Here is a 13,660-nt window from a genome sequence, read left to right on the forward strand (position 1 = left end):
TAATTGAATCAAATGAAAGTCATTTACATTCAAACAAAGATTTTTGAATTAAATGAAATTTAAATGCATACAACGAAGCTAATTGAATCAAATGAAAGTAAAACACATTCAAAAAAACTTTTTGAATCAAATGAATGTCAAATGCATGCATCAAAGCTAATTGAATCAAAAGAAGTCAAACAAATCTATTTGAATCAAATGAAAGTCAAATGCATTCAACGGAACTAATTGAATTAAATGAAAGTAAAACATATTAAAACAAAGCTTTTTGAATCAAATAAAAGTTCAACACATTCAAATAAAGATTCATGAATCAAATGAAAGTCAAATGCATTCAACAAAGCTAAAAGAATCAAATGGAAGTCAAACACATTCAAACAACGGTTTTTGAATCAAATGAAAGTAAAACACATTCAAACAAAGATTTTTGATTCAAATGAAAGTTAAATGCATTTAACGAAGATTATTGAATGAAATGAAATTCAAACACATTCAAACAAAACTTTTTAAATCAAATGATAGTCAATTGGATTTAAAAAAGCTAATTGAATCAAATGAAAGTCAAACACATTAAAAAAAACTATTTAAATCAAATAAAAGTCAAATGCATTCAACGAAGCTAATTGAATCAAACAAAAGTAAAATAAATTCAAACAAAGCTTTTTGTATCAAATTAATGTCAAACAAATTCAAATAAAGCTTTTTAAATCAAAGAAAGTTAAATGCATTTAACAAGGCTTATTGAATCAAATGAAAGTAAAACAAATTAAAGCAAAGATTTTAGTATCAAATGAAAGTCAAACACAGTCAAACAAAGCTTTTTAAATAAGTGAAAGTCAAACACATTCAAACAAATCTTTTTGAATTAAATGAAAGTCAAATGCATTCAACGAAGATACTTGAATCAAATGAAAGTTAAACACATTCAAACCAAGCTTTTTGGATCAAATGAAACTCATAGACATTTAAACAAGCTTTTTTAATCTAATGAAAGTCAAACACATTCAAACCAAGCTTTTTAAATCAATTGAAAGTGAAACTTATTCAAATAAAGCTTTTTGAATCAAATGAAAATCCAATGCATTCAAATAAGCTAATTGAATCAAATGAAAGTCAAACACATTCAAATAAAGATTTTTTAATCAAATGAAAGTCAATTGCATACAAAGCTAATTTAATCAAATGGAAGTCAAACACATTCAAACCAAGCTTTTTAAATAAAATGAAAGTCAATCACATTCAAACAAAAATTTTAAAATTAAATGAAATTCAAATGCATTCTACGAAGCTAATTGAATCAAATGAACGTCAAACACATTCAAACAAAGCTTTTTAAATAAAATGAAATTCAAATACATTTAAACAAAGCTTTTTTAATCAAATAAAAGTTAAATGCAATCAATATTGTAAATTGGATCAAATGGAAGTCAAAGACATTCAAACAACTTTATTTAAATCAAATGAAAGTCAAATGCATTCAACGAAGCTAATTGAATTAAATGAAAGTCAAACACATTTAAACAAATCTTAAATCAAATGAAAGTCAAATGCGTTCAATGAAGCTAATTGAATCAAATGAAAGTCATACACCTTCAAACAAAACTTTTTGAATCAAATAAAATTCATACACATTAAAACGAATCTTTTTGAATCAAATGAAAGTTAATGCATTCAACAAAGCTACTTGAATCAAATGAAAGTCAAACACATTTAAACCAAGCTTTTTGGATCAAATGAAAGTTAAACACATTCAAACCAAGCTTTTTTATTCTAATGAAAGTAAAAAATAATAAAACAAAGCTTTTTAAATCAATGAAAAGTCAAACCCATTCAAATAAAGCCTTTTAATTTAAATGAAAGTCAAATGTATTCAAAAAAGCTAATTGAATCAAGATTTTTGAATCAAATGAAAGTCATAGACATTTAAACAAGTTTTTAAAATCAAATGAAAGTCAAACACATTGAAACAAAGCTTAATAAAATGAAAGTCAAACGCATTCAACCAAATCTTTTTGAATCAATTGAAAGTCAAATGTGTTTTGGGGAAAATTACCCTGACACGTGGGCCACTTAAAACAGGACACGTGTCCACCTAGAATTGGCTCTAAAGAGGCACACATTTCCCAATGACCCTATAAATTGGGAGGTTTCCCCCATTTATGGGGTAGATTGATTTTATTACAATATTCCTTACATTCTCTTACATCAGCAGAGAAATCTCCTAATCTCGAAATCCGAGAAGATCTCACTTTTACCTTTTTCGCACTTTTTACTTTCTCTAGCTCGTTTAAACTTGATTGTCGGAGGCAGAGCTCCACCCACCTAGAGTTTCTGTTGTTTTGCAGATACTGGCGTTCCCAACCAGTCTTTGAGTCGTAACACTCCCGAGGGACAAAAACACCCAAAACATTTGGCGCCGTCAGTGGGGAGAGTAGCTCAAGAATGGTTCAAGAGTCTGTACCCCCTCTTGACACTAAGGCTAACCAGCCGGAGGTCTTTACAAACTATGAGGATGATTATCCTCAGGTTGAAACATACAGCCAAAGATAGCTCACTCATCACTAATCGCATCTGTCTAAAGACACTCTAAAATGGGGTGAAAGCCAGGCGGGTACAAGTAGGTCCCCTGGTCAGCTAGAAGGGGAACCCAAATGGCAAGCGGATCTGCCCCAGTCACCAGGGATGAACTCATTATATTCATGACTAGTTTCAAGAGTGAAATCAAGGATATGAGCACCAAAAGCAAGGCTGGCCCAAGCAAGGGTCAGTTGGCAAGGAAGACTCCTCAAGAGAAGAGGAAGTAAGTCAGGGGAAGCTGACTCCGCATCAAAAGGACAAGGCAGCCGCAACCCTTGATTGGTCTAAGATCCTTTGACCTCAGAAGGGTCCAAGAAAGCCCCGCTTGGAGGATTTATCTGTGGGTAACAAAAAATTTACCCTTGATGGTAGGGAAATAATCGTGCGTAGGAGAAGTCAGCAGCTGTTTGAGTCAGCCTTTACTTCGAGCTTTCTATACAACTTCAAAAACACATCTTTTAGAATATTTAATCCTTTCATGAGAGCCATACAAGTGGCAATACCGTCCACTCTAGCCCTCAAATGATTGGGAATGCACCGTACGTACCCCCTATGGTCTATGGTCAATATACTCCTCATTTCATGCAGTCAGCCCTCTTTGGGGGTCAGGCAGCATACAATGTCCAACCTTTGGACTGGCAGCTATGTCTTCTCAAACTTGGTTAGCAAACTTCTACGTTCATCAAGGAGATAACCGAGGCCGTACAGCCGGCCAAGGTTTAGATTGTGTTGGTGGGTGCCTATGATGGTACTACCAACCCAGAAGACTACCTCATGGCCTACTCCAACCTCATTCACATGCAGGGGTTGGAGGATGCTATGTGGTGTCGGTGCTTCCCGGCTACATTGAAGGGCATTGCCCAACAATGGTTTGGAAACCTGCCAGCCGGATGCATTGACAGCTTCAGGAAGCTTGCCTTTCTGTTTGCCTCAAACTTCTCGATTAACATCCCTGCTAAGAAAACAAGTCTTGACTTGAGTACCATCCGATAGGGAGATAGAGAAGGACTTTGCTCCTATGTTAGGCGGTTCAACCTGGTGAGAATTCAAATCTAGGGGTTGTTTGACGAGGTAGCCTATACAGACTTCTTCAAGGGTCTGAAGGACAGGTCGACCTTTAAGTTTGACCTTGTCCAAAAGAGGGTATTCACCCTTCAAGAGGCGTTGATAGAGGCGGAGAATTTTATTCAGGCCACCGACCTCTACTGATCCAGCCATCAGTCAGACTCCAAGAATTCCGACAAACAAAAAGAGAGTCAGTCTACTCACCTGGCTCAGAATGCTTAAGAGAGCAAAAAGAGAAAAAATTTTGGGCGGTTGAGAAACCTGACCAACCGCCCAAAAAGAAAAAAAAAAGAATTCAAGTCGTATGTCTCACGGTATGAATTCAATAAAGACTGTTACACCATCTTCGTAGAGGTGAAGGACCGGCTGACTATTGAGAAGCCGAATCCTATGAAGAGTTCCGTTCAGTCGCAGAACAAGAATAAATTCTGCCACTTCCATCAGGAAGTGTGCCATGACACAAACGATTGCTATAGTCTAAAGCGGACGTTGGACCGTCTGGCTGACAAGGGCTTGCTAAAGTCCTATGTCTTGAAGTCCAAAGTGACTTCTAAGAAGAATCCAAGGCAGTCCTCAAAAATTGTCCAGCCTACTAGTAGCTCGGATACCGACAAGGATCTGAACTACACTATAGTAGGCAGATTCGTATGCGATAGCCCAATCATTCAGGCACCAAGGATCATCTGAAGAGGATGATCTATTCAGTTGATGATGGATATGCGTCCTCCAGCGGAACATTCCTAGACGTCCTCATCAATGAAAAGGATCGGGGCAAAGTCCGCCGACCGCATGTCGACCCCGTCGTATGCATGGTCGCCAACCACTGGTTGGCCGAATCGTCATAGACACGGGTAGCTCCTTTGATCTCATCAACTACAAGTGTCTGTCCAAGCTTAATTATAAGCTAGACAATATGTGTGACGTCTCCTATCCATTAGTAAGCTTTGGGGGATTGGTCAATCACCCAATCGGACAAATTGACTTACCCATCCGATTGGGGTAGAAGGGAAAAGGGCGGCACATGGTCGTCCGATTCTAGGTGGTTAAAGAGGTTACCGCCTACAACATCATTCTAAGCCGACCCACTCTGAGCGAGTGCAAGGCCATCATCATCCCAGCTCTCATGCTTCTAAAGTATGAAAAGGATGATGGCTATGTTAGCTTCCTCAACGGGGATCAGAAGACGGTTAGGGAATGTTCATTTGATTCAAAAAGCTTTGTTTGAATGTTGTTTACTTTCATTTGATTCAATTTAGCTTCATTGAATGCATTTTACAATCTTTTGATTCAAATAGATTTGTTTGAATGTTTTTGACTTGCATTTGATTAAATTAGCTTTTTTAAATGCATTTGCCTTTTATTTAATTCAAAAAGCTTTGTTTTAATGTGTTTAAATTTCATTTTATTAAAAAAGGTTTGTTTGAATGTGTTTGACTTTCATTTGATTCAATTAGCTTTGTTGAATGCATTTAACTTTCATTTGATTTAATTAGATTTGTTGAATGCATTTGACTTTAATGTGATTCAATTAGCTTTTTTGAATGCATTTGACTTATATTTGATACAAAAATCTTTGTTTGAATGTGTTTGAATTTTATTTGATTCATAAAGATTTGTTTGAATGTGTTTGGCTTCCTTTTGATTCAATTAGCTATGTTGAATGCATTTGACTTTCATTTGAATCAATAAGCTTTGTTAAAATGTATTTGACTTTCATTTGATTCAAAAAGCTTTGTTGTAATATGTTTGACTTTCTTTTGATTCAATTGGATTTGTTGAATGCATTTGACTTTCATTTGATTCAATTAGCTTTTTTTTGGTACATAGAGAATTTTATTACCAAAAGGAAAACAGTTACAACTTACAATAGCTAAGTAATAACTGACAACAAAACACCACAAGACCAGAATCAGGCCAAACCACTAACAACAACCCAAGCATTAAACCTAGCCACCTTCTAGGAAGGGTTCTTGGAACCAGACAAGGAACCAAAAGCAGACAAGCAGAACAGTACTGCAAAACAAACAGGCCAAAACAGCCAAAACAACACAAAGAAAACAATAACAAAACTACAGGATCAACAGATGTCTGTCATGCTTAGAACATCTGCAAGCTACAGATTACAGAATATCTCTAATAACAGTATCAGCAGTCTTGCAGCTTCTTGTAAAATTCACAACATTCCTCTATAACCAAATATGATAAACAGCTTCAGCAAAGCACATCGCCAATAGCTTGTTCTTAGGTCTATACTTCCTGCAGACCTTAGAAACCCAAGTCATCTCATCTTCAAATTGACTGAAAGATCTCTTATAATCCAACACTTGAAGAACCTACAACCACACAGTTTTACTAAAAGAGCATTCAAAGAACAAGTGCTGCACAATTTCAAAACTCCGATTACAAAGAAAACAAACAGGGTCACAGTTGATGTTCCAACTAAGAAACCTGTCCTTAGTCAATGATTTGTTCCAGACAGCAAGCCAAGTGACAAATAAGCTCTTTGGAGAAGCTGCATTATTGCATAAAATTCTTCTCCAAACAAACATATTCAAATAGCTTCGTTGAATGCATTTGACTTTCATTTGATTCAATTTGCTTTGATGAATGCATTTGACTTCTAATTAATTCAAAAAGCTTTGTTTGAATGTGTTTTACTTTCATTTATTTTAAAAAAAGCTATGTTTTAATGCAATTGGCTTTTATTTGTTTCAAAAAGCTTATTTAAATGTATATGACTTTCATTTGATTAAAAAATCTTGGTTTGAATGTGTTTGAATTTCAATTGATTTAAAAAGCTTGGTTTGAATGTGTTTGACTTTCATTAGATCAAAATAGCTTTATTAAATGTCTACGAGTTTTATTTAATCCAAAAAGCTTGGTTTGAATGTGTTTGACTTTCATTTGATTCAAGTAGCTACGTTGAATGCATTTTACTTTCATTTAATTCAAAATGATTTGTTTGAATGTGTTTGACTTTCTTTTCATTCAAAAAGCTTTGTTAGAATGTGTCTGACTTTCATTTAATTCAAAAAGCTTTGATTTAATTTGTTTTACTTACATTTGATTCAATTATCTTTGTTAAATGCATTTGACTTTCAATTTATTCAATTAGCTTTGTTTTAATGTGTTCGACTTTAATTTGATTCAAAAAGCTTTGTTTGAATGTGTTTTACTATAATTTGATTCAATTAGATTCGTTGAATGCATTTAACTTTTATTTGATTCAAATTGATTTTTTTGAATGTGTATGAATTTAATTTAGTCAAAAAGCTTTGTTTGAATGTGTTTAACTTTCATTTGATTCAAGTAGTTTCGTTGAATGCAATTGACTTTCATTTGATTTAAAAAGATTTGTTTGAATGTGTTTGACTTTAATATGATTCAATTAGCTTTGTTAAATGCAATTGAATTTCATTTTATTAAAAAAAACTTTGTTAGAATGTGTTTGAATTTCATTTTATTTGAAAAGCTTTGTTTGAATGTTTTTTACTTTTATTTGATTCAATTAGCTTCATAGAATGCATTTGGCATTCATTTGATTAAAAAATCATTATTTGATTGTGTTTTAACTTTAATTTGATTCAAAAAGCTTTGTTTGAATGTGTTTGATTTCTAATTGTTTCAATTTGCTTTGTTGAATGCATTTGACTTTCATTTAACTCTAGAAACTTTGGTTGAAAGTGTTTGACTTTCATTTGATTCAAAAGACTTTGTTTCAATACGTTTGACTTTTATATGATTCAATTAGCTTTCTTGAATGACTTTGCCTTTCATTTGATTCAAATAAATTTGTTTAAATTTGTTTGTCTTTTATTTGATTCAATTAGCTTTGATGAATGCATTTGACTTTTAAGTGATTCAAAAAGCTTTGTTTGAATGTATTTGAATTTCATTTCTTTAAAAATGATTCGTTTGAATGTGTTTGACTTTCATTTGATTCAATTAGATTCATTAAATGCATTTAACTTTCATTTGCTTCAAAAAACTTTATTTGAATAGGTTTCACATTCTATAGATTTTAAAAACTTGATTTGAATATTTTTTACTTTCATTAGATTAAAAAAGCTTGATTAAATGTCTCTGAGTTTCATTTGATCCAAAAGGCTTGGTTTGAATGTTTTTTACTTTCATCTGATTTACGTAGCTTCATTTAATGCATTTCACTTTCATTTAATTCAAAGAGATTTGTTTCAATGTGTTTGACTTTCATTTGATTTAAAAAGGTTTGTTTAAATGTGTTTGACTTTTATTTGATATAAAAAGCTTTGCTTTAATGTGTTTTACTTTCATTTGATTTAGATAGCTACGTTAAATGCATTTGACTTTTATATGAATTAAAAAGCTTTGTTTGAATGTGTTTAACTTTAATTTGATTCAAAAAGCTATGTTTAAATGTATTTTACTTTCATTTTATTTAATTACCTTAGTTGAATGCATTTGACATTTTTTTTTTATTCAAATAGATTTGTTTAAATGTGTTTGACTTCCATTTGATTCTTTTTTTTGGAAGGTAAGAAAAGTATATTGATAAAAAAAGCTGTACAAAATAATAGTACAATCCTGACAAGCAGGAACCCAAAGCTACAAAAGCCTAAGAAAAACATAGGCAAACAACCACCCTGGTTTTAACTTCAGCCTTACTGTTGTAGCCAAGCCAACAACTTGGTTATGGACGTTTCTTTAGTTCAAGACGTAGCATCATGCATTGGTGCTATGCGTTCTATCCATGTGCAGCAAGATCCTCAATCCTTTGAGTTTCTTGTTGTTCTTATTGACTAGTTCAATCTAGTTCATTTTATGCTTTGAATAAATTGTAAACTTTAGTCTTATTTTAAGTTTGCAAATTAGTGTCATTTTCTTTAGCTTGTTAAAGTTCAAAAATTTAGTGTCACATTCACATGAAGTACAAGATACAACAAGAAGGCAGCCGTTAAGCTTGGGAAAAACATAGAATCCGAAAATTCCTTTTGGAATAGAATCCGAAAAATTCCTTTTGGAGAAGTTTCAAAGGCTTTAACTTGGGTGTTACAATCAGCTTCAATGAGGAGTTGCAAGCTATCAATTGAGCCTCCAAGTGGGCGTCATTTACGTCAACATTTGAGCATCAAAAGGCGTCCAAATACACTCTTGTCTACATACATTGAATCAAGAAGGAGTTACACTTCTTTTTGCTGTTTGAATTGGGCGTGAATTAAGGCGTGATTCTAGGGAAGGTTATGCCCACTTTTTAAGCTGATGTATCTAGACACAAAACATAGCTTCTTTTATTGATGTATCTAGACACAAAACATAGCTTCTTTTATTGATGTATCTAGACACAAAACATAGCTTCTTTTATTGATGTATCTAGACACAAAATCTGTTTTTGATGCTTAGCTTAGGCGTGTAACAAGTGAGCTGAAATTTCACTTAGTTTAGCTTGTACTTAAGGATTCTTGTTTACTATAAATAGCAAGCAAATGTGAATGAGAAAAGGAGATGATTCAAACATAAAAAAAAACTTGTCTTACATTCGTTTCTTGGATTAGAAACAAAACCTGAAATTCTTGGATTTGGAATTTCGTTTCCTTTGCTTAGTTAGCTAGTTTAGGCTACTAGTTGGCTTCTGATCTTAGGAACCCAAACGTTTCTTAGTGGTGTGACTTTATCTAAGAAACCTTTGGTTCTTTAGCCTTATCTATCCCTTGGTTTATCCCTTGTGTATTTCGAGTGTTACTCCATCCCTTGGTTTATCCCTTGGTTTAGCCTTATCTATCCCTTGGTTTACCTTCTAAGAAGGGTGTAAGACAGGAACAAAAAACCAAAACCAGGTCAAAGAGTTCCCTGGTACCTTCTAGGAAGGGCTCAGGGAAAACCAGACCTGCAGAAATAAGAAAACATACACCCAACACCCCATACAACCATACTAAACATCAAAAACAGCAATAGTTAAATGCAAGACTTGAGGTGCTGCAACCATTTACAGTCTTCAATCTTCCAGGTGTGATTAATCATTTGCTGACTTCTAGTCACCACTTCTCTCTTTACACCTTTAGAAATCAAATCTCGCCTGAGAACAGCCTTATACCAGAGAGCATGATTCCTAGCCATCCAGATATTGTAGACAACTGCAAATAAGCAGGCCAAACTCACTTTCTGCTGAATACAGTTTTTACCTCTTTGCTTCCAATTCTTCCAATTATTAAGAGAATACAGAAGGGAACTAGGAAGTCCAATCCAGTGAGCAACATCATCAATAACCTTTTCACTATAGCTGCAAGAAAAGAACAGATGATTACTGGTCTCAGCATCCTCACCACACAGAAGACATTCACTAGAATCACAGACCCCAAATTGAACCAGTTTGTCTCTAGTTCTGAGCCTATCCAAAGCTGAGAGCCAGTTAATAAAAGTATGCTTGGGAATATTGAAGTGATTCCAGACCCAGTCATACCAACTAACTTTTTCCATGGTACCCTGAAGCCACTTGTAACCATCTTTGATTATGTACTTTTTACTTAACCAATTCTCAGTCTCAAACCCCTCTCTAAGCTCATCTTTAGTCTTGCATAACAATTTCCAGGCCCAACCAACATCTTTCTTTGGTTTATAATCCCACCAGTCCTCATCTTTGATATAGACGGCATGAAACCATCTGACCCATAAAGAGTCAGATTTCTTTGCAATTTTCCAGACATAGCTTCCCAGAGCAGCTTTGTTCCAGTTTCTACAATGCATAATACCTAAACCACCAAACTTCTTGGGTCTACACACCCAATCCCAGGCAATTGGGGGAGACTTAAATAGTACAACATTACCACTCCTAAGAAAAGCTCTACATAGCTGAGTGATTCTATCCACCATTTTCTTCGGTAATAGAACACACTGATCCCAATATGTATACAAACTCATGAGAACAGAGTTAATAAGGGTAACTCTAGCAGTATAGGACAAGTTTCTGCTACTCCAGCATTGCAATCTCATCAACATTTTATCAATCAAGCTATCATAATCACTCACTTTCAGGTATTTGGCATTTAGAGGGATACCAAGATACCTTAAAGGCATGTCACTAAGGACAAACCCAGAATTCATCAATATACTATCATGAACCTGTTGTTGAACATTCCCAAAATAAATTGCAGTTTTATCAAGGTTTGCTTGAAGCCCTGATCTTGCCTCAAAGGTTTTGAAAGCTCTAATAAGGAGTTTAACAGACTCAGTATTACCATAAGAGAAGAGCATTAGATCATCAGCAAAAATCAAATGATTAAGAGCCAAATGAGCACACCTCAGGTGAAATTTGAATTCTTTATTCTTACAGATTTTCCTGAGAAGCCTGGTTAGATACTCCATGACAATGACAAACAAGAGAGGGGACATAGGATCACCCTGCCTCACATCCTTTCTCCCTTTAAAAAAACCATAAGAACCACCATTGAGCAACAAAGAGAAAGAAGAAGTTGTAACACACTGCATGATCCAAGAGATGAACTTGGTGGGAAAGTTAAGAGCACTCAGCATCTCATGAATGAATTTCCAATTAACAGAATCATAAGCTTTCCTCATATCAACTTTTATAGTACATCTGGGAGGCTTCCTCTTATTATTATAAGCTTTAAGCATATCCTGACAAATCAAAATATTATTCAAGATAGATCTCCCAGACACAAAGGCACCTTGACAGCCATCAATCAGCTCAGGTAACACTTCCTTCAATCTATCACAAATCATTTTAAAAATTAACTTGTAAACCACATTACAGCAAGCAATTGGTCTAAATTGGGTGACCCTATTAGCATGGTCAACTTTAGGGATCAAAGTAATGGTAGTAGCATTAATTTGCTTAAGGAGCTTACCTAAACTAAAGAAGTCCAGGACAGCTTTAGTGATATCAGGACCTACAATGCTCCAGGTAGCCTTGAAAAATTTGCTGGAAAACCCATCAGGTCAAGGAGCTTTGTCATCCTCAATGCTCCATAAAGCTCTCTTAACATCTTGCTCACAAAACTCCCTGCAAATATTGCTGCCCTGGTCTTCAGAAAGCACTTTACCTTCAGAAATCACTCCATGATGGATGTTACCAATCATTTGAGTCTCAGTACCCAAAAGACCTTGATAATACTGAAGAAAAGCATCACACATCTGCCCTGGATCTGAAATAACCACCCCCTCATCAGTTACAATAGAGTAAATGTTATTCTGAAGTCTTCTCTTCCTGATAATAGCATGAAAGAAAGCTGTGTTCATATCACCATCCTTGAGCCAATGAACTTTAGCCTTTTGTTTTAAGAAGTTAAATCTATTAGAGTGAGTTTTAGCAAACTGTATCCTAGCCAATGTTTCTTGACTGATTAATTCTTTATTACCAGGATCACTTTGCAGCTTAATCTGGATGTCTTCAAGGTGTTTCTCAGCAATTGCATCATCAACCTCCACAAAAGAGAATCTTCCCATCTTAGATTCTTTCAAAAACCGCTTCACCTCTTTCAGCTTCCTCACACATTGGAACATAGGAGTACTAGAGACCATTTTACACCAAACATCCTTAACCCCACGTAGAAAGTCTGGAGAGTCCACCCATATATTCACAAACCTAAAAGGTTTCTTAGTATGATTACCAGAATCAACTAGATTAATCACACAAGGGCTATGATCCATTAACCCCTCAGGAAAAAAAGTACCTTGCATATCAGCAAGTTTCAGCATCCACTCATTATTAACAATAACCTGTCAATCTTTGAGCAAACTCTATCCTTGCCTTCCTGCTTATTATTCCAAGTGTAAAACATTCCTCCTGAAGCCCAATCAGTGAGACCAGCATTCCATAGACAAAATCTGAAAGGCTCAACCTCAGCTAAGGACACAGTGTTCCATATTCTGTCATTCAGATTCAGTACACTGTTAAAGTCACATTGCAAAATCCAAGGGCCTGTAATCTTATTACTAAGCTCAACAATCTGCTCCCAAAGCTGCACCCTGGCTCCAACAGTATTCAAACCATATACCATAGTACAATCAAAGCTCAATCTAGTAGCTTTGTGAGCTATATAAACATGAATTAACTGAACTTCACATCTTACCACAGTCACATCAACAAACTGAGATAACCAAACCACCCAAATTCTACCCCCTTTATAGTAGGGATAGTTAGCACATACAGACCAGTCACGTCCAAGTCTACTTAACACATCTCCAAACTTCCCAACCTTCACCTTTGTTTCAAAAAGTCCAAATAAACCCACTCCATTGTGTCTAATAAACCATAGGACATCACAGAGCTTGCTAGCTTTATTTAGACCTCTTATATTCCAAAATCTAAGCTTATCCATGGTAAGAACGAGAACATTCTCCCTCTTCCAGGACATTGAATCTGTTACCACTACTACTGATTAAAATCACACCTGGCTGCACTAATTGAGGTTTTTGACAAGCCTCATCAGTTTGCAAATCTTCATTCCTGGTATTTGTCCTGCTCCCAGCATTCTGATTCTGAGTATCAGGTTTTTTAATTGGCTTCCATACTCTTTGTGGTTTTTTCTTTTGTTTATTAAGCTTTTGATTTCTCTCAGCTTGCATCCCCTCCATTTTCCTAGCTTGCACTTTATGATTAGGACACTAAGCATCATCATGTCCAATCCCACCACACACCCTGCACACCCCTTGGCTTCCATTCATATTTCACCTCCTACTTAACTATGTTACCAAGCTCATCCAGAAACTCAATGAGTTTTGGTAACTTAGCATTGAACTTAACCTCCACCATAATCCGGGCATACTCTAGTCTTTCCTTAATAGCAGTTGCCTTATCAGTCTTAATAGGCTTCCCAATTAGTGATGCCAGCTTCATTAGAGCCTTTTATCCCCAGTATTTCAGGTTCAAACCAGGCATCCTCACCCAAATAGGGACTAAATCCACTGGTTCATTAGTCAGGTCCATTCTTGCCACCCATTTTTCATTATTACAGGCTTATTATCAAACCATATAGGTCCCGAACCCAATACTCTATCCCTTGCATCAATAGTCTTGAATCGA

At 35.1% G+C, this 13,660-nt stretch overlaps 1 protein-coding gene across 1 annotated transcript; it reads right to left on the bottom strand.

Moving 5' to 3' along the window:
- Positions 1-5,588: 5,588 nt before the first annotated feature.
- On the bottom strand, positions 5,589-12,992 carry LOC145640175 (uncharacterized). Its single transcript, XM_081691478.1, has 8 exons — positions 12,355-12,992; positions 11,631-12,220; positions 9,609-11,525; positions 9,413-9,505; positions 6,060-6,154; positions 5,907-5,975; positions 5,767-5,828; positions 5,589-5,655 (listed from the first exon to the last, which is right to left on the bottom strand). Exons 1-8 carry the CDS (start codon positions 12,990-12,992, stop codon positions 5,589-5,591), a joined length of 3,531 nt encoding a protein of 1,176 aa, XP_081547604.1.
- Between the last annotated feature and the right edge of the window lie 668 nt (positions 12,993-13,660).

This window comes from Chenopodium album, chromosome 7 (genome assembly GCF_948465745.1).
Source record: "Chenopodium album chromosome 7, dcCheAlbu1.1, whole genome shotgun sequence".
In the NCBI taxonomy this organism is placed as follows: domain Eukaryota; kingdom Viridiplantae; phylum Streptophyta; class Magnoliopsida; order Caryophyllales; family Amaranthaceae; genus Chenopodium; species Chenopodium album.